Source organism: Cryptomeria japonica, chromosome 1, assembly GCF_030272615.1.
Source record: "Cryptomeria japonica chromosome 1, Sugi_1.0, whole genome shotgun sequence".
Lineage (NCBI taxonomy): Eukaryota > Viridiplantae > Streptophyta > Pinopsida > Cupressales > Cupressaceae > Cryptomeria > Cryptomeria japonica.
The window spans coordinates 58,536,426-58,562,385 of record NC_081405.1 but is presented as its reverse complement, the minus strand read 5'-3'; the positions used below and the strand labels follow the sequence as shown (position 1 = coordinate 58,562,385).

At 37.7% G+C, this 25,960-nt stretch overlaps 1 protein-coding gene across 1 annotated transcript; it reads left to right on the top strand.

Moving 5' to 3' along the window:
- Nucleotides 1–593: 593 nt before the first annotated feature.
- Nucleotides 594–1,556, top strand: LOC131856353 (F-box/kelch-repeat protein At1g16250-like). Its single transcript, XM_059208108.1, has one exon. It carries the CDS (start codon nt 594–596, stop codon nt 1,554–1,556), a length of 963 nt encoding a protein of 320 aa, XP_059064091.1.
- Nucleotides 1,557–25,960: the final 24,404 nt, after the last annotated feature.

Sequence of the window (25,960 nt, the reverse complement as noted above, 5' to 3'; positions counted from 1 at the left end):
ATCTTAAATCCCCCGGCTTTTTTGGTGAATATGTACTTTAATATTATTAATTAATAAAAAAAGGCCTATTCATGAAAATAATAATAATAATAATAAGTTTGTCTTCACCATATGTTGTGTTAGCATAGTTGCTTTGGACAAGAAAGAGTTTTGGCTAATATTGAATAATCTGATCAACCCATTTCCCAAAAGACGGGGTGCCCATGTCTTTATACAAACGAGTTGTTTAAAAAAAAACAAATAAATCTGTCGTTTCATATATTTTCAGTATCATCTACATTTACAATTCAAGCACTTTTAAATTTCGACGGTATTTGCAAGGCATTTACAATTCGATTCAAGGAAAATCGATGGACGACGACCTGACATGCAAAATATAATTATTTCCCGCCTCGTAGAACAAAAGAAAGCCGTCATAATCCATTCCTACATGACGGCACTGTCGATGTTGCCAGCCACTAAAGCTAGAGGGAAAACTGTCACTTATTAGAATTAGTTTTATTATTTTAAAATTGTATCGTAGCTTCATTTGTGTGTATACAAGTACAGCAGTTTCAATCTTGCAATTAACCCCTTCAAAGATTTCATAGAAGATGGAGGAGAGTCTGATTCCTGGATTGCCTTATGACGTGAGCTTGCAAATTATGGCAAGAGTGCCAAGGCAATTTTACTCTCAACCTATGTCCAAGGTTTCTCTCTCCTGGAGGGATGCCCTAACAAGTCACGCTCTTTTCGCCCAGAGAAAATTGCTACAGCTAACGGAACCGTGGCTTTACAAAGCTGTGGTGTGCGAGCATGAGAATCGAACCTCCATCCTCTGGTTCGCCAGGAATGCAGCTGTACAACATTCAGAGTGGTGGTCGTTGCCGTTAATGAGGGAAGATCACAGGCCAATCTGTGGATTCAGCTGCGCAGTAATTGGTGAGCTACTGTTTGTAATTGGCGGCTGTGAATGGCAGAGCAATTGTACCAGTTTTCCGGCGACCAACAAAGCAAGCGTCTTCAATGCCCGGACAAATCAGTGGAGTTGCGTGGAGGGCATGAGAGATGCCCGGGCAAATTTCGCCTGCGGAGTAGTTAATGGTAAAATATTTGTTGCAGGTGGAGACAAGTCTGTTGATGTGGGTACCCAGAATTTTTATGGGATGGAGGATTTCACGGACTGTAATTGTCTAAAGTCGGCGGAAATTTACGACCCATTGACGAAGAAGTGGGCGGGTGTGGGGAATATGATTCATGTCATGCATTTCGTTAGCGGGCGTGTGGAAAACGGCAGATTGTTGGTTTGTGGTTTCGTTTGTGAAGGGGATTTGCAATTCTGTGAAGTGACAGAGGTATGGGAAGAAACAGAGATGAGGTGGGTACAACTTCATCTGGAAAGTCCAACTGATATTTCCATGTATGACTCTGGTGTCATCACAATCTTGTCTAATAGCTGCCAACCAGAGTCTTATGGATTGATTGAAATGGAAAATGAGGAAGAGGTAAATGATTTTGGAGACGGGTTATGTGAATGTGAAGGGTATCGCCAAGCCTGCCTTGTAATAACGCTGTGATATTTCAAAAACTCCACGGTTGGCAGAAACAAATTGTATGCTTATAAATAATGAGTAATATGTTTATTCCTCGCTAATGTAATGACTGTGTGTGGTCATCCTAAAATATTGCCGTTCTTTTATCTTTGATCATTATGTGTTATGGATTTACTTCCCACCTCGTCACTATATCTTAAACTGAAGCATAATTTATTTTTATTTTTTTAAATTCATTTACCAAGCTTCCTTAGATGGTCAATGGTTGTAGGGGAGCAATCTGACTACTCTTCTTTCTTTTTTTTTAAATAATTTGAGCTTTTTTTAATGAAATAATTTTTTCTATAATTTAAATTTGATTCATTTTATTTATTAGTGTATATATAATTAATAATATATATATAAAACATGTCAAGAGATATCCTTCTCAAAATATTTATTTTTAGAAATTTCTCACATAAAACTGTAATAAATGCTTAGAAACGATGCTCTCAAACATATTTTATATATATTAAGAGAATATATATTAGTAAAATAGATATTCTATGCACCAAAAAAAAATTATATAGATCTTTAAAAAGATATTTTTGCCCAACAAATATGAACATCAAAACTAATTACCCATAAAAAATAGTCCAATATCTAAAGAAAAGCATTACAATCCACATAGATATGAATAGAAGTCATATCATTTTTAAGATATATAAGATAGTTTATTTTTTTATTAAAAATCAAATACTTCTTGATTTAGAAAATTTTGAGGTATTATGACTGATAACAGCCAACCTAAATTGTGCTCGTCTGCTCCAACCATAAGATAATGTGGCTGCCAACGATAACTGATCTACATTGTTTCCTTTTGGAAAAATTACCAACGATTCACATTTTGCCAGTTAGATTATATACATTAATAAATAATAAATATAATAGAAAACTTAAAATAATTATTATTATTATTATTATTATTTCGCAGTAGACAAACAGATTTAGGGAGAAAACTCCACGGAAAATAATGCCTAAGAATGCAGCAAGGAAAATCATTGTTGCTAGCAACAGAGGAGAATCTGTACCGCTTCAACTGTCGGGTAGGTTATGGGTGGCAGTGCAAAACTTTAGCAGTTCTTTAATTCATCACTAATTAGTCTTGATATTTAATCATTTTATTTCTCACCCAAATTTAAATATATGATTTGTCTAAATGTTCAGATTATTTGTATAACTTGTGGAAAAAATTGAATAATTTTAAATTTTAGGGTCAATCTAATTTTTACAACTAGTTATTATGTGACAACTTGAAGTCACAAATATTTTGCTTGACACCTTCAGAGTTATACTAGTATACCTATATTCTTAAAGAAGGGAATCTAACGATTTCCCACTCCTTCACTATCATTTGAATGTAACGATTTCATATAGTTGGAGACAAGTGGCGAGGGTTCTATTTTATTTGGAATAATAAAATAATACCTCCACAAAAACCAAAAGATGGTATATTTCATGCATTTACCTATCATTTGCCTATCAAATTTTTTCAAAATTGAATTTTTGTTTATGGACATTTTGATGTCATTGTAGATGGCTCTCGACATAATTAAAGCCCAGTAACCATAGTTCATTTTGCATATTTGATCATTTAGCACCTAAGACCTAGTGTTACAATGCATTAGATCATACTTTACATTATTTTAAATGTGTCATCTAATCCCATTTTCCAAATTTATAATATTTGAATGAAATCAATTTGAAGTCCTTTAAGAACTTGTGCATTACTATCACAAAATGCTACTTGCTATCTAAATGCATATGGTTATCTATCCTAGTGACACTCACTGTTCATCACAAAGTGTTGCTTCTATCCTAGTGACACTCACTGTTCATCACAAAGTGTTGCTATTTATCCTAGTGGTACTCACTGTTCATCACAAAGTACTACGTGTGTGACACTCCCTGTTCATCACAAAGTGTTACTCACATTTGCACTCCCTGTTCATCACAAAGTGCTGCTCATATTTCAGTACTCCCTGTTCATCACAAAGTACTCTATCTTGGTACTCACTGTTCATCACAGAGTGCCTTGATCTATCCTAGTCTTCCTAGAAGACCTGCTTGAGTGTATCCTCTCAGCAGCTTATCCAATCGACAGCATATGTTCATCACAGAACTGCCGATTTGACCTAGAAGATGCAAATTCATACTTTTCAAACGCAAACGTGCTTACATGACATAAACGCACTCAAAGACTGCATAAACGCGCCTGAAAAACATAGACGCGCCTTCTTGACCCAGACGCGCCTGGACGTTTTTTGACATTTTTTGGACCCTAGTCTAAGCACATTTATTACCCTATTCGACATGCATTAATGACAAAATTAAATGCGTCAAAGTACGAGGAGGTTTGGTGGTACTTACCAGCTCTCCTACCTCTGCTGGCCTCTGAAATCGGCGAACGCGGTCGAATCTGTGAGTGAAAGTCATCACTGCTGACTGCTCCTGCTCTATTTTTGCTCTGCAATATGCTCTTGTGGATGCGTGGATGACAATGAGGATGTATTTCCCCCATGGTCTATCTTATAGACTACCCCTAGCCCTTGTCTCCCGAGTCAGTCTTCTTTATCCCGTGACTTTGTCACTTTATCCGGTCAGTCCATTCTAGCCTCTCTTTCTTATCGACAGATTGTCTGCAATCTTTTCAGACATTTTCATCCAATCTCTCGAGGGGGCATATCATTCCCATTCTGGGGCAACTCTGTATCAGTTCATCTTATCTTCTTTGAAACAACACGACAAGCTGCATTGTCTCAAAGAGGGGCAAAATGTAGACACCTAAAATTGTCATGTCTAATTAAATAAATATGTTATTTATTTAATTATCTAAGCTTAATTCTTCTATTAATTAAATAAATCCTTATTTATTTAATTAATTCATTTATCCTCTTCTAGCTTTATTTCTCATTTAAATAAATACATTTATTTATTTAAATTATCCTTTTCCTAAATTAAATAAATATCTTATTTATTTAAGTGATCCCACTTCTTCTATTAATTAAATAAATATTTATTTATTTAATTAATTCACTAGCCTTTTCTACCCATGACACATGTCATTTATCTCTTAATTCATACACTACCTACCCCTCTCATTATTTTATTATTTCTTTTACCTACCCTCTAATCATAGCCGACCTCCTTTTACACCTCTCAATCTTATCCCTCCATTTCATATAGTGTATTCTATATAAGGAGATGCTTCCTTCATTGTAAAACCCTAATGACCTAAGGAGCTAACTACTTGATCAATTGACTACACTACCATCCTACTTGCAACCACATTCTGTTCTTTGTTGAGCTCTTGTGCACATAAAATCTGAGAGCAAATATATCAAGCAAGATCAATGGAGATAGGAAGAATGGAGATCAAAACCCTATTGGACATGTGATCGTATAATCTTTGTGATTTCATGTGATTTGCATTGTCTTAGGTAATCTTCATATGTTTTCATGGGGACTGATGCTTGGCTGACCCGAGAAGTGAGTGCCGAGGGTGGAGCCAGTGAGGTCAAGCATCTAAATATCCACTCTGAATAGCGTAGCCTCAGGGGTAAAACCCCATGTGAGATCAACAACTATTGTCTTGGCCAGCCATAAAAATTGTGCTTGACTTATTTTAAACATTCAAAACCAAACAGCGAAACATTGTGTCTTTTGTGTCTTCAAGTGTATGCAAAACATTTTTACATCAAACAACACACTTTTCTTGGAGTTATTTTGGATTCTAGACACTTGCAAACATTGAGTCCTCATCAACATTGTGTCCTCTTGTCACGAAAATCAGTCAAACAATTAGATTTGATCACAACAAAACAACTTCACAGATTGGAAAAATTGCACAAAATTTGCAGAAACGCGTTTATGTCGGGCATAATAGCGTCTGTGTTGTCTAGCCGTGTCTGTGTTCCAATAGTCAACATTGCATTTGGCAAACAAGAAAATCTCAGAAGCGCATCTGTGTTAAGCAGAGCAGCGTCTGTGTTGGGAAACCACGTCTGTGAAGTATACAGGCGCGTCTGTGTCCAGAATTAAAAAACTGTTACAGTCTAGCAAACATAAACAAGAAAATCTCATAAGCGCATCTGTGTTAAGCAGAGCAACACCTATGTTAGGAAACCGCTTTTGTGAAGTATACAGGCGCGTCTGTGTCCAAAATTGAAAAACTGTTACAGTCCAGCAAACAACACAGTCAGTTTCAGAATTCTTGAGCTTCCTAGGTTGTCTCTCCAGGGTTTCATTTAGCGTTCAACCTGTCATTGGGTCTCACAAAGTCTATCATTGCTTCACATCTTACATTACATTCACATTTGTCTAAACTTGAGTCAAAAGGTCACTTGCTTGTCCTCATCATACTTTGTCAACACACTACATACAACAACACTTTGCTAAGTGGTCCCTCATCAAGGTTTCTTACCTTTGGATCTCATTTGGTTTTACTTAGAGTCAAGGTCAACTTACCTCATCAAGAGAAACTATCCTCTCTTTGGAAGTCACACCTACTCTACTACATACATACTTGGTCTTACACTTTGGGCATTGCAAGTACACTTCAAATTCATTTACATTCCATTCAACTCTTGGTCTTCCATACTCTTTCCATTTTTCATCTAGTCTCTCACATCTTGGTCAATACCTAATTCATGGTTGAAACCCGTCTTCAAAAATCTAGGAGAGAAACTAAAGAGGCTCAAGAGTCCACAAACATGAGTTCTTATGAGTATGACAATGATATCTTTCAATTCTGATCATACTACATTACCTGACATGGATGTCTATAGAAACATTCCAAATGTTGAGAACATGGACACTATAAACAACAATGCTACACACAATGACAATGTGGACAACTTTTCAGTAAATTCAGCAGATGTGGAAGAATCCATTATGAATCCCCATTTCAATCGATCGGTTGAGGAAATAATGAGGAGGGATAGACAATACTTCTTACAAATGATGGCACAAAGTGGAGCCAAGATACCTCATGATTTTGACATGTCTCAAATAATGGAAAATTGACCTTTGCAACAACCTCACCCCAATATGGATCAAAGGAGACCTAATAGTGGAGGAAATAGAGGACCACACGTGGTACCTGAATCACCATCAGCTTTGCTTCAAAAACCAAAGGTCCCACATACATATGGTTAAACATACGATACTCACCTTCGTAGACCATTATGGAAGTCTTATGCAGACAAATATGCTCTATCACATACTAATGCTAAGGATCAACCACCAAAACAATTGGATGTTCAAAGGCATGCTCAAAATTTGGACACAAGGAAACCTCATGTCAAATTTGGGGGCAACACAATGGAACATGACATGCCTGTAGAATATGGTATACATTCACAAAATAGATATGGTGTTCCTCAACATGAATCTATACCAAGTGGTCCATATATGTAGCATCATTATAGACCTCCTCCATATGAACATGTGTATGATCAATATCGTCCATACATGCAACATGCACCTCCTCCAATGGGTACCTCAAACATGGGGTATGGTCCAAGAAGTCGATCTCCACCTAAGAGCAATTTGGAGCAACAAATCAAGGACTTACAAAAGAAAATGGAGGACATAAATACACCGAAGCCAACATACACAATGAGAGACATATGTCCTTATCCATTTGACAAGAGCATTCCAATGCCTCCTTTTTCTACACACTTTGTGCGGCCTAAATTTGATAAGTATAGAGGAAAAGGGGATCCTAAGGCACACATAAGACAATTTTTCACAGCTTGCATTGAGGTAGCAGCAGAAGAGACATATTTGATGAGATTATTCCCACAAAGCTCAGGTGATCAAGCTATGGAATGGTTCTCCCAACTTCCACCTGGAATTAAGTCATGGGGTGACTTAGCAGAGGCATTTATTCAATATTTCTCCTACAACATAGAGACAGACATATCAGTCACTACTGTGTGCAACACCAAGCAAAAAGAGGGAGAATCTTTTGCATCATTTTTACAAAGATGGAGAAATCTAGCCAGCAGATGCTCTTGTGAAATTCCACAAAAACAAATGGTAGAAATGTTCACACAAAATGTTAACAAAGAGATTGGTTATGACTTAAGGAAAGCTTGTTTGTCCACCTTCAAGGACGTCATTGAAAAAGGCTTAGCGACAAAAAAGGTCCTAATTGAACAATGAGTTATTAAAATATTCAAGGAAAACAAAGATGACTTTAAAGGAAAAGACAAGCCAAGATTTTGGAATAAAAACAAGAACACAGTCAATGATGGTGTTTTTGATGCCAACACAGTGCGACCCAAAGTCATCTTTTCGGGATCAAGTTCTACAAACAATCAAGTGAATACTCAAACAACTTCCAGATCACGAAGGAAGTACACCCCATTGGGAGAACCACTTGAGTCAGTCTTCAAGAAGCTAGTGGCAAACAAGGTGATCACAATTCCAGATTTCCCGCCATATGAACCAAAGGTCAAACCAAATTGGTGAAATGATGATGAGTATTGTGAATTTCATAAGAGTAAGGGTCATAAGACAGGAAATTGTCATCGACTGAAGAACATCATACAGGATCTCATTGATAGAGGTGATATTGAGATTGAGGGACATTCATCCAATCAAGAACATGAGATGTTTAAGGAACCATTCCCAAAACATGACAAGGGAAAAGCTAAAGCCACAGATGACCAAACCAACTATACCAGAGCATCCTATAACTATGATTCAACTATCAATCACATTTCAATGGACAATTATGTCTCTACCATTATCATCAACGACAAAGCGTCTGAGAATTCTACCCAGAGACCCAAGATTGTCCTAAAAGGTGTTGGATCTTCTTCTGAACCTACCTCTGAATGTCATGTTACAACCTGCCGAGGTAAAATCACTTTGCAAGGTGCTCCAACTAAAAACACCACTTCTTCATCAACCAAACCTGAGTATGACCTTGTAGAACAGCTAGGGAAGACACCCGCGCTCTTCTCCATTCTTGAACTATTACGCATATCTCCCGCACATAAAGCCATTCTTGACAAAATATTGAGAGATACTGCTGTCCCTACTGATCTAAACGTGGACCAGTTTCAAGCCATGGTGGGATACCTTTCCATTCCACACTCCCTTACTTTCACAGAAGCTGATGACGCCTCTGTAAGTCAGCCGCATAATGCGCCATTACACATTGAAGCCTTCATACACAAACATCGAATAAAACGAGTCCTGATAGATGGAGGAGCAGGTCTGAACATTTGCACATTAAGCACTATCACACAATTGGGATATTCTGATAAAGTTGTGAATTCTACAAACAAGATCACCATTAAGGCATATGATGATGAAGAGTGTTCATCCAAGGGTACAGTCATCTTACCTCTCAGAGTTGGGCCAGTTACAAAGGATGTGGTATGTCAAGTCCTGGATTTAAATCTCACTTATAACATATTGTTAGGACGTCCTTGGATCCATGAAATGAGGGCAGTTCCATCCACATATCACCAATGCATTAAGTTTCCTCATAATGGAGTGGAGGTAACAGTTAACGGCAATCCTAATCCATTCATATATTGCAATAACCTGAAATCAAAGACTGAGACCATCATTCCTAGTAATCGGGAGGCTACTCCTTCGTCAGCATACATTGATCCTGAGTCATTAAAACCTTCGACATCCAAACAAGGTGAGCTTAGAGGCAAGTTTCAGGACAAAGGCATGGGGGAATATACTTTCAATCAGACCATGTACTTAAGACAAGTCATGAGTTCCCCAAAAGAATATGGAAGACCACATCCTAACAAGCAAATCTCCATTATGACGCTCAAATGGGACCCTACTATCTTTCAAAGATGGGGTGAACTAGAAGAGGAAGGTTTATACCAAATGCTTTTCAGAGATAATGAAGAGGAAACACAAGATCACATCAATCTTCCATGTGAGAAATATGGCAAAGGCATCAAAATTCTACAAAAATTCGGGTATGATGGAAAAAGCCCTCTGGGGTTACGAAAGGAAGGCATCTTTGAACCTTTACAACCTGAATTGACTTTCAAGAAGGAACGCTCGAAAGGACTTGGTTTCTTAACTTCCAAGGTCCACAACCAAAGGACAGAAGAAGCCTTACAAATCAAAGCTGCCAAAATTCAACAAGAGAATCGCTATTCCACAGATTCCAACGAATGGGAATGGGGTTCCGACAAGTCTTCCAGTGACTACGAGCTCACCGAGACATTCAGAGAGCCAGGTGAACCCACAGAAGAGGAGGAGTTTTATAACAAATTCAGAGTTGGTCAGGAAACAACCCATGAGGAGTCTACACAGTCCTTGTCTCAAGGTTCTAGGTTGAAATCACATAGGATGAGAACACCTGTTCCGGAATGCGCTACTAGTGATGATAATTTGGATTCGCTCGTGATCGAGACTGATGAGGAGAGTGCCATTGATGACCTCGATAATTACCTTGACATACCCGAATATAACCACATCTTCACTCTTATCCCCGCTAACTTTGAAGACATTAACGGCCTTCCCCTTGTTCACCACCAACTCATTGACTGGGATCATGAAGGGCCTGCACAGTTGGATACATTTCAAAATGATGAAGCTTTTATTGACTATCTAGGCATAGGAGATGATCTTCCCCCTGGAGACCATAAAGCGGGATACACTATAGAACTCAATAGCGTGGCATATTTTGGTGAGGGTGTCAGACCTTCCAGTAGAAAAAATGTGAAAATAAGAACAAATCAAGGGTCTTATGGTGAAAACCACATTGTGGCGCTATCTGACCCAAAAAAAGTAAAAAGAAAGGACGTATCTGAGGGTGAAAACCTCTCTGAGGCGCCCGAAGATGGAAGGCTCGACATTCTCCCAGCATCATATGAGGAAAAATCATCCATGTTGGTAGAGGAGACTATCAAAACAAACATCAGTACAGAAGAGGTTCCACACAACATATTCCTAGCTCAATCACTGACAGAGTCTGAAAGGTCAAAATTCATAAGTTTCTTCAAAAAGTGACAAATCAACTTTGCCTGGTCGTACGCTGATATGCCTGGATTGGATCAGGATTTGGTAATGCATCATCTGACAGTCAAACCGGGGGCAAAACCAGTAAAACGGAAATTAAGAAAAATGCATCCACAAGTGGCATTACTAGTCAAAGTAGAACTTGAGAAATTACTCGATGTTGGATTCATACGCCCAATTGATTATCCTGAATGGATCTCCAACTTGGTACCTGTCAGTAAAACAGATCACAGCATCAAAATTTGCACAGATTTCAGAGACATCAACAAAGCTTGTCCAAAGGATGACTTCCCATTACCAAACATTGACTTGATTGTTGATCTCACAGCAGGTCATGAAATGCTATCATTAATGGATGGATTCTCTGGCTATAATCAGATAAGAATCGCACCCGAGGATCAACACAAAACATCATTTACTTTTCCATGGGGAACTTTCTGTTGGAATGTCATGCCTTTCGGGTTAAAGAATGCAGGTGCTACATATCAAAGAGCCATGACTACTATCTTTCATGATCTCATGCATGCAACTGTAGAAGATTATGTTGATGACCTCTTGGTCAAATCAATAGACAGAAATACACATTTGGACATACTTTCAGTTGCCTTTGATCGGTTGGAAAAATACAACGTAAGATTAAACCTTAAGAAATGTGTCTTTGGAGTAACCTCTGGGAAGCTCCTAGGATTCATTATATCTAAAAGAGGAATTGAAGCGGATCCAGCAAAAGTCAAAGCTATCTTGGAAATGCAACCGCCAAGAAATATCAGTCAACTTCGATCCTTACAAGGCAGACTCCAGTCCATTCGAAGATTCATAGCACAACTGGCAGATAAGTGTAATCCTTTTCAGCATCTGCTACATAAAAACATCAAATTCAAATAGGATGACAACTGTCAATAGGCTTTCCAGACGCTCAAAGATTATCTTCTAAATCCACTAGTTCTGATGCCACCAGTTCCAAATCAACCACTGTTATTATACATTTCAGCTACTCCAACAGCATTGGGGGCACTCTTAGCGCAACAAATTGCTGAAGGCAAGGAAAAAGCAGTATATTATATCAGTCGCACATTGGTGGGATATGAGCTAAACTACACACCAATTGAGTGCGCATGCCTTGCTGTGGTCTTTGCTTCACAAAAATTACGACATTACATGCTTACTCATAAGACAAAGTTAGTTGCAAGGATAGATCCATTGAAATACCTTCTCAATAAGGCAACACTTACTGGGCGACTGGCCAAATGGATAATGATACTGAGTGAATTCGACATCGAGTATGTGGATAGAAAAGCAATAAAAGGACAAGTCATCGCAGATCAATTAGCAGATGCTCCCATGATAGATGATGTTCCTCTAAGTTCAGAATTTCCAGATGAATCCATTTTGACAATGTCACATGTAAAGCCATGGCAACTATACTTTGACGGCTCATATACACAGCATGGGGCAAGAGCTGGCATCCTCTTTATAACTCCTCAAGGGGATTCTATACCAAAATCATACCGCTTATCATTTCCTTGCACTAACAATATAGCGGAATATGAGGCATTAACAACAGGATTACGAATTACAGTTCAATGGAAGATCCAGGAACTTCGTGTTTTTGGGTACTCCCAACTCGTTATCCGTCAAGAAACTAGTGATTATCAAATGAAAGATGAAAAGTTAATGCCTTATAAACAAATGGTGGATGGTCTAAAACAACATTTTGCAAAGATAGACTTTGAGCAGATACCAAGAGAGCAGAATCGCGTCGTAGATGCCATGGCTACAATTGCTTGACTGATCGATCTACCTCCAAGCGAGACTCGCTATGAGTTCTTGGTGGATAACCTTTTGGTCCCTTCATATGAGCTCATGCCTACTGAGATGCTATGCATTGTCGGTCCCAAATCCCAGTTATATGGTCCTATTTTCACATACCTACGTGACAATACTTTAACTCCTGATCTATCAAATAACCAACGTCGCACTTTCATTCGCCAATCCTCTCGATATGTCATTTTAGCTGATATCCTATACCGGTGAGGTCTAGATGGCACTCTTCTTAGATGTTTAGAAAGCGACGAAGCTCAGATTGCGTTACAGGAAGTGCATGAAGGGATATGTGGTCCACATGCTAGTGGTCCTACCTTGGCCAAGAAACTCATCAGGACTGGATATTACTGGCCCAATATGGAGAAAGACTCTTATCAGTTTGTCAAGAAATGTAAGCAATGTCAAATTCATGGAGACCTCATACATGCGCCAGCACAAGAACTTCAACCACTTGCGTCTCCTTGGCCCTTTTGTCAATGGGGACTCGATCTCATAGGCAAGATTCACCCTCCTTCTTCCAATGGTCATAAATTCATTATCACTGCCACAGAGTATTTTACAAAATGGATTGAAGCCATGCCTCTCACACAAGTTACTGAAAAACAGATTGCTACATTCATCCTTAACTATATCATTTGCCGATACGGTATTCCTGTTTCCATTATCACTGATAACGGGCGTCCCTTCAAAAATCAGGATGTTCGCGAACTCTGTGACCGCTTCCATATCGCCCATCGTTTCTCCACACCATATTACCCCCAAGGTAATGGCCAAGCTGAGGTGTCTAACAAAATAATCCTTAAAATCCTAAAGAAGACAGTCGATGATGTTGGTCGTAATTGGCATATCCAACTTAATCCTGCACTTTGGGCCTACCGCACAAGTGTCCGTACACCTACAGGAGCTACACCCTATTCACTAGTCTATGGTTCTGAAGCCATCTTTCCTATTGAGGTCGAGCTACCCTCTTTACGGGTCTCTTTGCAAAACATCATCAGTGATGAAGACTACAGGGTCTCTCGCTTACAAGAGCTGGAACTATTGGATGAACGAAGACAAACTGCTTTTAATCATCTCAAGGCTTACCAACAACGAATGAGTCGCAGCTACAATCACAAGGTCAAGCCTCACACATTTGAGGTAGGTGACTCAGTTCTCAAAGAAAATCCTAAAAATCAACAAGACAGAGAGAAGAAGGGAAAGTTCGAACCAAATTGGCGTGGTCCTTACATCATTACAGCAGCATATGGATCTGGTGCATATCAGCTCTCAACTACAGAAGGTGAACCTTTGGAGAATCCTATCAATAGCATGCACCTTCGCAGGTTCTACACATAGCTCTTCAGAGTATCCTAATTCAAAAATACAAAAAAATCGTTACTTGGTGAAAACCTGGCAAACAGGCGCCTTGTGACGCAAAAAAAACATTGAAAAATCGAAAAAAGTAAAGAGAAATAATTTCGTCCAACGGTGAAAACCACTTCGGTGGCGCCCTGGGCAAGTACCATGGTGAAAACTGGGTCACCAGCGCCATGTGTAGAGACATTGCTCCTCCCTCCTTCAAGATTCTCTTTCATCATTTCACTTTGCACACACTCACAACCTATTCGTTCATAATAAACTTACCCATTCCCATCATGGCTTGTTATTGATCTACCCAAGATTGGTTAGCCATTCATAATAAATATTCCTTTTCATCCCTTTCCATCCATAATAAATCAGATCCTATCTGTGGCTAAGGCAAAATCCTACGTCTAGTGATGGGTGTGGAACTAAGAACATCACATGTTTTGAGGAGTACAGTTTCTTCCAGCTTTCTTCAGTCTATCCGCGCACAATCCGCAATAAAGCAACATTTGCATCACAGATCCGCAATAAAGTTTTGTCTTCTCCGCAATAAAGTATCAGTTTCATGGATTTAGTCAGTTTCAAATGAGACACAGCAGCAACAATGGGCTTCAACAAATCAAATCTTCCAACAGACTCAGACAACATTATGGTTCAGTGCTATCTATCCTTTCTGTGAAAGTAAACATTGTGACCACAATCAAATAAGACTTATACAAGTGACAAGAGACACTAAACTTGAGGACTACAGTGGATGTTGGTGCCGAGTCTTGGTTTTCTTTTGATTTCATCTTTTTTTGGTGACATGTCTTTTAGCTTTTTCGGGATGTCTTTGACTAGAGATTCTATCTCTAGGATGTCTTTGACTAGAAAGGCAAGGATGGGGTATCATCACCTGTTTGTATTTGTTGTCTGTGGATTGTCTCTTAGCAATGCTATGACTTGTCCAAGGATATGAGGACACTGTGAGTCTAGTGTGAACTGGGGCATCCCTTGTTTGTGATTGTCTTATCTCCATGCAAACAGGTACAATGACTTTCTGGGTCAAACATATGCCTCGATTGTCATAACCTACTTGCCATAATAAAGCTCAATGATGATAACGCACAAGAAGCTCTTTCACTTTCATATCTTTTGTCTTCCATCCCCTTTCTTGATTGACTTCCATCGTCCTTCTCGAGTCTGCGTAGCCTGCTATCACATGATTGAGTATAATGACACACCAAAAACATTTGCATTTCATGTAATTTCACTTGCATTACCACATATAAGCATTTCATACATACATATAGATATCACAACTACATCACATCCTGCACACAACACCTGTTAGCACAATTTACATTTGCATTATCATATTCATCTGCATTCCTTACATTCACATTTGCATCATGCATACACATATAAAACATAAAAGAACAAAAATATATCGCATTGCATCATATACATATTTGCATCCATATCATAAGCACCACATAAGAACATCTCATCACATAGGTACACATGCATATAGCTGCCGCAAAGATGAATCATCTCATATATAATCATAAAGTGTCATAATACAATGATGTCAAAATCATATGGCTACAATCACCCGCAAGTGTCTACAATACAAAAATGGTACAAAACTGATACATAGGGAGCCCTCTAAGGCTATGATGAACTCCCTCCCTCGAAGCCGCCTGGCCTCGGTGGAATCTAAACCCTTGAAGGACCCGCCCCAGGATCATCCCTCTTGTCTCCTCTATCTGGTGGTGGTGGAGGACCCATGACCCCACCACTCGATGCCTGTCTCCTCTGGCTCCCTCCCGTAGTTGTCGCTATACGCGACGGTCTATGGAAGCTCCTCGCCCGCTGATCTGCTGGCATTGCACCATAGTAGAGGTCCCTCCAGTAGGCTATCTCCTCTCCTGCCCGCAGGACATAGGCATATCCGGCCCCTGTGTCCTCTGCTGCCTGCCTCCTAGCCCTCAGTGCTATCTCAGCCTCTGTGTAGTGCTGGATAGCCTGATCCCGCTCTCACTCAGTATCCCTGAGCCTAGTCCTGAGCCGATCCCTTGCCCTCTCCAAATCTTGAATCTCATATGCCTGGCCCTGGCAGATCTCCCTCAGATCCAGCAGCTCAGCCTCCATTGGGTCAACCCTCTCTGACTCTGCCCCTGCCTGTGGCTCCTCCTTTGCGAGTGCTTGCCCCTATACCTATACTGGTACCTGTACTGGTACCTGTCTATGTCCCTGTCCCTGTATCTGCACCTGCCTGGGACCTTGTGCTGCTGCACCTGTAAAGGCAATCCACCGTGACCCCTCACCACCCGAGCCTGCCTCTCCTCTCCACCCTCCCTCCGAGGTGCAACTCGCCTCTCTCCAACTACTCCTCTCCTCCTCAGTTAGCATCTGCCCCCCTCGCCTCCACCATCATCCTCGTCACCACCACCATCTCCCTCCAGTGCCTCTCCTGGATCTATCAATCGGGGAAAGGGATGCTCTGCCCAATATGCTATATACTCAACATCCATCCCAGCGTCCTCGATCTCAGGCCACATGTCCCAAGGTAGAGGTATCATCTCCACCAGCTGAGTCACTACCTGATCATATGACAGTAGCGGCCCAAACTGTGCCTGATCTCTAACTGTGCGGGCATGCATGCCTGATCCCCGGGGCATCCTCTGAATCCGGCCAAACTGTCAGCCAATCCTGTCTACCAGCTGCCTCTCTAGCCCATAGGGCATCCGCCCAATCAGGTATCTGCTCCGAAAGGTGTACGGTAGCTCAACTGCATCATCCTCCCACTGCTCGTAGCCCAGATATGGTCTCCATATGACCTCATCAATGTCATCAATCACTCGCCGCCAGTACTCTAGCCTGCCAATCCACGGCTGTGATGTGATCATATCGTACAAATGCACAAAGTTGCGTCCATGACCTTTGCCCCTGAAGTGTATCGGTCGGGTAACTGGCAGATGCTCATAGGCCCATACCTGCAGCAGTGTCACTCCACAGCCCAATCCTACTGATCCATGATAAACAAACTGATGAAGCTCGTAATACAAGTGTGCCAGCACACATGGTCCCCAGGCATATCTGGTATGTTGTGTCATTAGCGTCTCCAATGCTCCCCCTCAGCCCACAGCCAACCCCCGTGTCGCCCTATCCGGACATAGGAACCCACTGATAGCTCCTCTGATCACTGCCGGCAATGCTAACCCTGTGGCTGTCATGGTGTCCCATGCCACGTGTCCTGCCCTCATCTCCAATCCAGGGTCCTGAAATACCTGTCTCAATGCCTCCCTATCTCCATCTCGATCATATGGGATCAACTCCCCATCGATCGGCACCCGCAGAATCCTGTATACATCCTCCAGGGTGACTGTCATCTCACCCATAGGCAAATGGAATGTGCACGTCTCAGAGTGCCATCTCTCAGCTAGCGCAGTCAACAAACCCATGTTTGCCCGAAACTTAGGCACATACAGTACATGTCTCAGACCCGTCTCATCGATAGCAGCTCTGTCCTCGGCTGTCAACTCAGGTCACAACCTCTGAGTCGACGGGAATCTCTCCCATGACTCTAGCATCGGCAAATACTCCTGTAGTCAAACAACTCAATCATGTCAGTTATAGTGGCATTCACTGTTTATCACAAAATGCTACTTGCTATCTATATGCATATGGTTATCTATCCTAGTGACACTCACTGTTCATCACAAAGTGTTCCTTCTACCCTAGTGACACTCACTGTTCATCACAAAGTGTTGCTATTTATCCTAGTGGTACTCACTGTTCATCACAAAGTACTACGTGTATGACACTCCCTATTCATCACAAAGTGTTACTCACATTTGCACTCCCTGTTCATCACAAAGCGTTGCTCATATTTCAGTACTCCCTGTTCATCACAAAGTACTCTATCTTGGTGCTCACTATTCATCACAAAGTGCCTTAATCTATCCCAGTCTTCCTAGAGGACCTGCTTGAGTGTATCCTCTCAGCAGCTTATCCAATCGACAGCATATGTTCATCACAGAACTGCCGATTTGACCTAGAAGATGCAAATTCATACTTTTCAAACGCAAACGCGCTTACATGACATAAATGCGCTCAAAGACTGCATAGACGTGCCTAAAAAACACAGACGCGCCTTCTTGACCCAGACGTGCCTGGCACCAACACAGACGCACCTGGACGTTTTTTGACATTTTTTGGACCCCAGTCTAAGCGCATTTATTACCCTATTCGACATGCATTAATGACAAAATTAAATGCATCAAAGTACGAGGAGGTTTGGTGGTACTTACGGGCTCTCCTACCTCTGTTGGCCTCTGAAATCGGCGAATGCAGTCGAATCTGTGAGTGAAAGCCATCGCTACTGACTGCTCCTGCTCTATTTTCGCTCTACAATATGCTCTTGTGGATGCGTGGATGACAATGAGGATGTATTTCCCCCGTGGTCTATCTTATAGACTACCCCTAGCCCTCGTCTCCCGGGTCAGTCTTCTTTATCCTGTGACTTTGTCACTTTATCCGGTCAGTCCATTCTAGCCTCTCTTTCTTATCGAGAGATTGTCTGCAATCTTTTCAGACATTTTCATCCAATCTCTCGAGGGGGCATATCATTCCCATTCTGGGGCAACTCTGTATCAGTTCATCTTATCTTCTTTGAAACAACGTGACAAGCTGCATTGTCTCAAAGAGGGGCAAAATGTAGACACCTAAAATTGTCATGTCTAATTAAATAAATATGTTATTTATTTAATTATCTAAGCTTAATTCTTCTATTAATTAAATAAATCCTTATTTATTTAATTCATTCATTTATCCTCTTCTAGCCTTATTTCTCATTTAAATAAATACATTTATTTATTTAAATTATCCTTTTCCTAAATTAAATAAATATCTTATTTATTTAATTGATCCCACTTCTTTTATTAATTAAATAAATCTTTATTTATTTAATTAATTCATTAGCCTTTTCTACCCATGACACATGTCATTCATCTCTTAATTCATACACTACCTACCCCTCTCATTATTTTATTATTTCTTTTACCTACCCTCTAATCATAGCCAACCTCCTTTTACACCTCTCAATCTTATCCCTCCATTTCATATAGTGTCTTCTATATAAGGAGATGCTTCCTTCATTGTAAAACCCTAATGACCTAAGGAGCTAACTACTTGATCAATTGACTACACTACCATCCTACTTGCAACCACATTCCGTTCTTTGTTGAGCTCTTGTGCACATAAAATCTGAGAGCAAATATATCAAGCAAGATCAATGGAGATAGGAAGAATGGAGATCAAAACCCTATTGGACATGTGATGGTATAATCTTTGTGATTTCATGTGATTTGCATTGTCTTAGGTAATCTTCATATGTTATGGTGGATCTTTGTTGATTGTTAGGCTAGGGTTTTGTGGTTGAATTCATTTAGCCTTTCAATATTGTTATTATTGTTATCCATTTTCACTATATACAGATACCATAATAGATTCTTCTAATAGTTTATTTGAGTCTTTTTAATATCCATATTTAAAATTATAGTTCCTACATTATGTTTTATTCTGAATTTCTAATCTTGTAGACACTATACTCTATTTTTTTGTTGGAGAAGGTTAGAAATCTTTTGCCAGTGATCTATCTTGAAATATTTTTCCCTTTATTTAGTTACTCAATTTTTAAGAATTGTTGTTAATTCCTTTAGATGTCTATCTATAATCTTGTTTATAAAGTAGGGGCTCACAATGATAAAATCAATTATTTCTCATGGATAAAAACTTATTTATTTATTGTGGTAGTAGAAAAGTAATCTTAAGCTACCTCCAATGGCTTGCTTGTGGTGTACAAATTTCTAAACAATCATTTTTTATATGGTGAACTAATTCTACTAGTATATCTATATTTTAATAATATAGGTAAATTATGCTAAGAGATATCTTACAATAGAAGGCAATCTAACAATTGCAACAATATTAGTAGTATACAAGAGTTTAAAAAATATGGATAATAATAGAGTTTCTTAAGTATGTACCAGTATTATCTAAGGTGACAACATGAACCTAGAATTTAGAATCGTTAGATACTCACAATGTCAAGCCCACTCCTCCACTAACCTCTCAACCCTACTTGATTTTATTGATTGTTCTCTTTTAAATATTACGGCACTCTTCCACTATCATTTGAATGTAACGGTGTCGTATAGTTGGAAACAAGTGGCGAAAGTTCTATTTATTTGGAGTAATATAATAATGTCCTCCCAAAAAACCAAAAGATGGCATATTCCATGCATTTACCCATCATTTGCATGTCAAATTATTTCAAAAATGATTTTTTATTTATGGACATTTTGATGTCATTGTAGATGCCTCTCGGCATAATTAGAAAAACCTAGCCTCTTTGATATTATTTAAGTTTTTTATGTAGTTTGTTTCTCTGTATCTTTCTCATCCATTAAGGATATAGGATCTTGTTTAGTCCCAAATTCGTTTTCCACATTCTCCCTTTTCCTTTCTATTTTCATTTTAGCATCTTTATTTTTCATCTTACCAAATTATATGATCAACATGTTTTGAACCTCTATGTGGCAAGATCTTTGGGATACAGGATTATAATTTGAATTGTTCTTCATAGCAACTCAATGGAAGCTTCATATTGTAGTGGTGGTACAATAGAAGTATACATGGTTCAATAACTTGAAGGTGGATATCATTTTTATCAACTACGAAGACCACAAAACAATATAATTTTATCATAGTATTGTGACTTAGTATTCCTCTCTACTACATTCACTTTTATAACTTACCAAATAGTAATACATATATGTATCGATAAAGGATGGTTTTAAGGAAACTATCCATATTCTCATTCATTATCTCTACAACTAAATTTATGGATCTCCTTACACATGGTTGAATTCTTGGTAATTAGTTAAGGAATAGATGGCTACGCATACTCTTAAAGAGTCATAGCTAAATTCATGGTGCCTTTTATTTTACTTTATCTAAATTATTTATCTATCCTTTAAAGTTTTATAAATATCATATTATTTACCATTTTTTATTATAGATACCTTAATTCTAACCCCATAATCCATTCATCACTTTTACACATTAATTTATCCCCGCTATTTCACTTTAACATCATTGTGTAAATTATCTATTTAATCTCATATAATCATATTGCATTCCCACATAATGATTAAAATTGATTAATTAAATTTTATTAATTAATTAATTCCTGATTAAATCCCTACAAACATAATTATTTATAAATAAATAATAAATATTCTCTCATCATTTCATTAAAAAGTATCATAAATCATTTTTTCCACTCATCAAATCATGCAATTTATTAATTTCTTGATTTATGTTTGCACATTTCAAAATCAAATAAATAAATAATCAATCAAAGAAATTTTAAAATGAAAGAAAAATAATTTAAATCAAAAATTAAAAGTGCGCGTAAGTTTATAAATCAATTGAGTTAATTTTAGCCCTTCTTTCTCTCATCAAAAGATTGATCAATTCATCCTTCATTCAAAGCATGAGAAATATCATCATATCATCAAAAAAAAAATCGATAAAAGTGGTCAAGACCCCTAAAAATATTTATTAAAATATAAGGTAAGAGATACAAAAAGGCTTCCTGAAAATAAACCAAAAAGAAATCAAATCCCAACCAGAGTATATAGATCTCAGAAAGCATAGTGAACCACCCACCACCCCCAAGTTGCATACAACCTGATAAAATTGTTCAAAAGGCCAATAATACCAAAAATGGGGAAATATACAAGGAGTACAGAATAATGGCAAGAAAACATAACTGCTCATATGTAAGCTCCCACATACAAAAAGATTAAGCCCGATGCAATAGACATCATTCTCCGCAAAAAATAGAAGAGGAGGATCCATACAAAATATACCCAAGATGAGAGGGAATAAAGATCAATGAAGCCCAATCAAAAACTCCTCAAAAGAAAACCCAAAATGAGACTGATCCAATAAAATAAGATGCCACCAAAAAAGAGTCCAGCTACTAGCCCATCCTATTAAACCAATCACTAGTAATTTCCTCAGCAGAGGCAAGGACATCAAAACCAATAACATCATCCCCATGATTGTAATCATCATCAAAAAATTAATTAAATCAGTAAATATATCATAAGTACACATTGTAATGCTCTTGCATAATACTTAGCAACCACAATCCATCACAAGAGTGTTGTGTGAATAGGGTCTTGTACATAATTTTTTCACTAATTCTTAGTGAGGGGACTTACTCACATGACTTATGTTTACTTAGGTCCTAGGTGTTGTTTATAAAAGGTGTTAGTTTTCTAAATAAGACACTTCATGTCTCATCTTTATGACTTTTATTTAATTCTGGTTACCTAGTTCATTTAATATTTTTTTTGAGGTGATAGTCTCATTTTATAGGATTAAGACACATGTCAACATCCTATCTAATCCTACCTCTCACCTTGCCTTTATAAGCAAGGTCATCTCATTGTATATTTTATATTCGTTCAATCAATATTACATTATTGAAGCAAGCTATTCTTTCTACTCTATTTTGTGAGAATGTTTGGATCTTGGAAGGATTTTAGGTTGCTTAGGAGTCACCAATCAACTCTTACATGGTATCAAAGCTCTATTACTATAAATTTCTTCCCAAATCTAAGGATTATCATATGGAATGAAAAAACTTGGATGTATTTTGAGGTTTCAAGGACTTCATGGTTGAGTCTAGGACATCAAAGAAAGATATGTTTGGTTTTTATTTCTAGTTCTACAAGGTTTGAATAAATGTGAATTTTGGCTAATCTAGGAGATCATTGATTTTTCGGAGCACTTTTGGCCCAAATTGACCTTGTCATTACATCGAGGATGTCATGTCCCTCTTTCCAAATTTTCTAATAATAGTAAGCCCAATTTGACAATAGTAATTTTTGTTTCAAGTCAAATCTTCATTTTTGGCTCCTGAGCTCAAAACGTTTTTCCACAATATTTGATTTTCATGATTCTTATAGCATTGAAAAGATATTGAGGATCTCTACACAGCCATCCACAATTTTTTCCTAGATTTTATCCCAAGTATTTGTTATTTAGCTTTTCCTATATTTAAATCTTGCTGGATTACTTGGATATTTTGGCAATTGGTGAGGTGATATTTTGAGCTAATCACTTCATTTCATATATATTTCATGTAATTGATCTCTTATTTATCATTTGAGAATTATATCATTGTTGTAATCATGGGTTATGCAACTCATAATTCACTAATCTCTTTGACAAAGGACAATCATGGTTCATGGCAAAAAGAAATTTTAATACATTATAGGTGGCTTAATCTTTTTCCTCGTCTTTATGGACTCATTCCTAAGCTAGAGACATAATGGAAAAATTTAATTTGGGTTAATAAGAATGATCATATAATAGGATTTATTAATTGTAGTTTTAGTACAAGAATCTTCAAAGAGACCTATAATCTAATTTCGGGAATTATATACCAGCACACATTTTGGACCAGGATTTGGGACAATTTTTTAGATCCACATAATCCTCCATTCCTAGATTATCATACTTTAGATTTCCTCATTCCACTTGATGATCTTAAAAATTTTCCTTTTGATGATGATACCTTAGAGGTTATTTGATTATGAAGTAGAACTTCAACATCTTGATGATCCAAAGACTTCTATTATGGCTCCTACTTCTCCAATTGAGAACACTCATTAATCTTTCATCGGTGATTCATTAAGTAAGTTAGCAATGATTACTTGTAATAAGTATCTTATTGTCATCCTAATTTGGATTCCTAATTATCAAGCATTGCTTCATTATTTTGTGGAGTCTCATATTTTAGATTTGGAATACCAATTTTATGGGTTATCTCTCTTATTCAATGATAATCATGGCATAACTATTGTCGCTTTATATTTGTCTTTGGACCATGTTCAAAAATATTTCTCATTTGTTCCTTGTTTCTCACCTTCTATCATGAGTGGGAATGTACCTAATTGGATTGTGGTGTCATCTTCATCATTCAAGGACTTGGTAACACATGAGTAGATTCTAGAGACATCTTCATACATTTGTATTTTACATCCTACCAATTTCTATCTACAATGAGAAGCATTCCTACATTTTTACTTGGTCTATCTTCTTCCCATATGGAGAAATTTTGTTTGTAGGAATTGGACTATGTTTTGTCTTCAAAAAACTCACCATTTTAGCAGGATATTATACATTGTGGGGAGTAATAGAGTCTTTGTATTTTATTCCTATGGTGGGAGCATTCATTGTAGTTTGATGATGAATGTATTCCTTGCAGAATATCATTGAGTCCTCCATGCATCACCGTTTTCTTTTATCTTTTCTACATTTTAGAGCTCAAATTTTTTTCTCGTTGAGTTTTAGTCTTTATCTTTTTGTAAGAGATTTTAATTGTACATGGATACCTAACATAGCCTAGTATCCAAGACCCACAATCATAATAATCTTGTATCTTTTCATAATAATGTACTCCCTAAGTTGCACTTAACGGGGGTGTTGGAGTGAATAAGGTCTTGTACCTAGTGTTTTCGCTAGTTCCTACTAAGACTGCTTATTCACATGAATTAACTTTACAAATGTCCTAGGTGTTGTTTCTAGAAGGTTTTAGTTGACTAGATAAAACACATCATATCTTATGTTTATAAGATCAAAAAAATCAAAGGAAGCATGAAACATGAAAGGCAACCACAAACCCAAGATTCATGCCAAATTAATAATCTTACCAATTATAGAGAAATGGTCAATTAAATGCAATTACAAAGAAAATTGAAACAAAATCAAATCAAGGTTGCATTCCTTCACACTCTCTCCATTGTTCTTGTCCACACTTAGAATTACTCTCAAATATTAGGTGTGCATAAATTCACAAAGTAAAAGCTCAAGATGATGATGATGATTTGAAAATACTTAGAAGATGTGATTTTTTTTAATGAGGAGATGATCAAGTTTAAACAGAGGATTTGGTCTTGATGAATGGATAGGATCAAAACAGAATTCAAGAGATAAGGAGATCGAAGGAGAGGAATAGTTAAGTGGAGAGAGACATGAGCTAAGTAGAGCACGAATTTCGCAAGTGGGAGTTAAGTGGAAGGAGATGGAAGAATTGAGTGAGAATAAATAAGGCAACTTATTTATTTTCACTCACATGGGAAATAATTAAATAAATTAATAATTTATTTAATTATGAAGAAAATGGGATTTAGGGGATTAAATAATTAAAATAATTATTTAACCTTAGAGTCCAACAATTAAAAAAGATGACTTAACAATCAAAATTGTTTAATTAAAGAAAAAAGGATGGATTTTAGTTAAATAATGAAAAATATTTAGTTAAAGACTTCGAAGAAATTATAATTATAGGAATTGAAGTTAGGTCAAAAGAATGATATTATTCTAATTAAATAATAAGAGTATTTAATAACTTTAGACAAAAATTAGTAAAACACATTATTGCAAGCATAAGACATTTTTTAGTGTCCACATTATTCCCCTATTTGATACAAAGCGACTTCTAGCATTGTTTCAAAGAAAATTTGAGAGAAATCATGCCCCAATGTGCCCTACTAGCAACAAGATAATATCTTGCCCCCTTAGAAAATTAGGCAACAAATTCAAATTTTGAAACCAATTTTGTGACAAGTTAATTTGATGCATTATAGTGTATTAACAATGAAAAATTAGGTTTATAGGTCCATTCTAGTCATCACATGTGGTATTGGGATACTACAACCAATTCAAATAGTGCATAGGGGGTTTGCTAGGTCAAACTCACCCTATATATAGGCCATTTGTGGGGAAATATCCTCATTCGCAGTTCAAGTTGGCTTTAGAAACTTGAGAGGAGAGGAGTGAGTGCTAAGGAGATTGAAATGGAGCTATAGTAGGAATTCTTAGACACAACCATCGAGTGACATGAGTAAGGACCTTTAGACAACCTGTAGGAGTGAGTCCCCATAGTTGTTTGTTAATTTTGTCATTTTGAAATAGATTTTAGGGCCTAAAATGAGGATGTCAATTGTGGTGTGTTGCATCTGACATCGTATGCAACACAATTGCTAGCATTTTACCATAATTGCAAAATTTGAAACACATCTATTGATTGTGCATCACATTTGTATTCTACACTGGGTGTGCTATATTAGGGATACGCA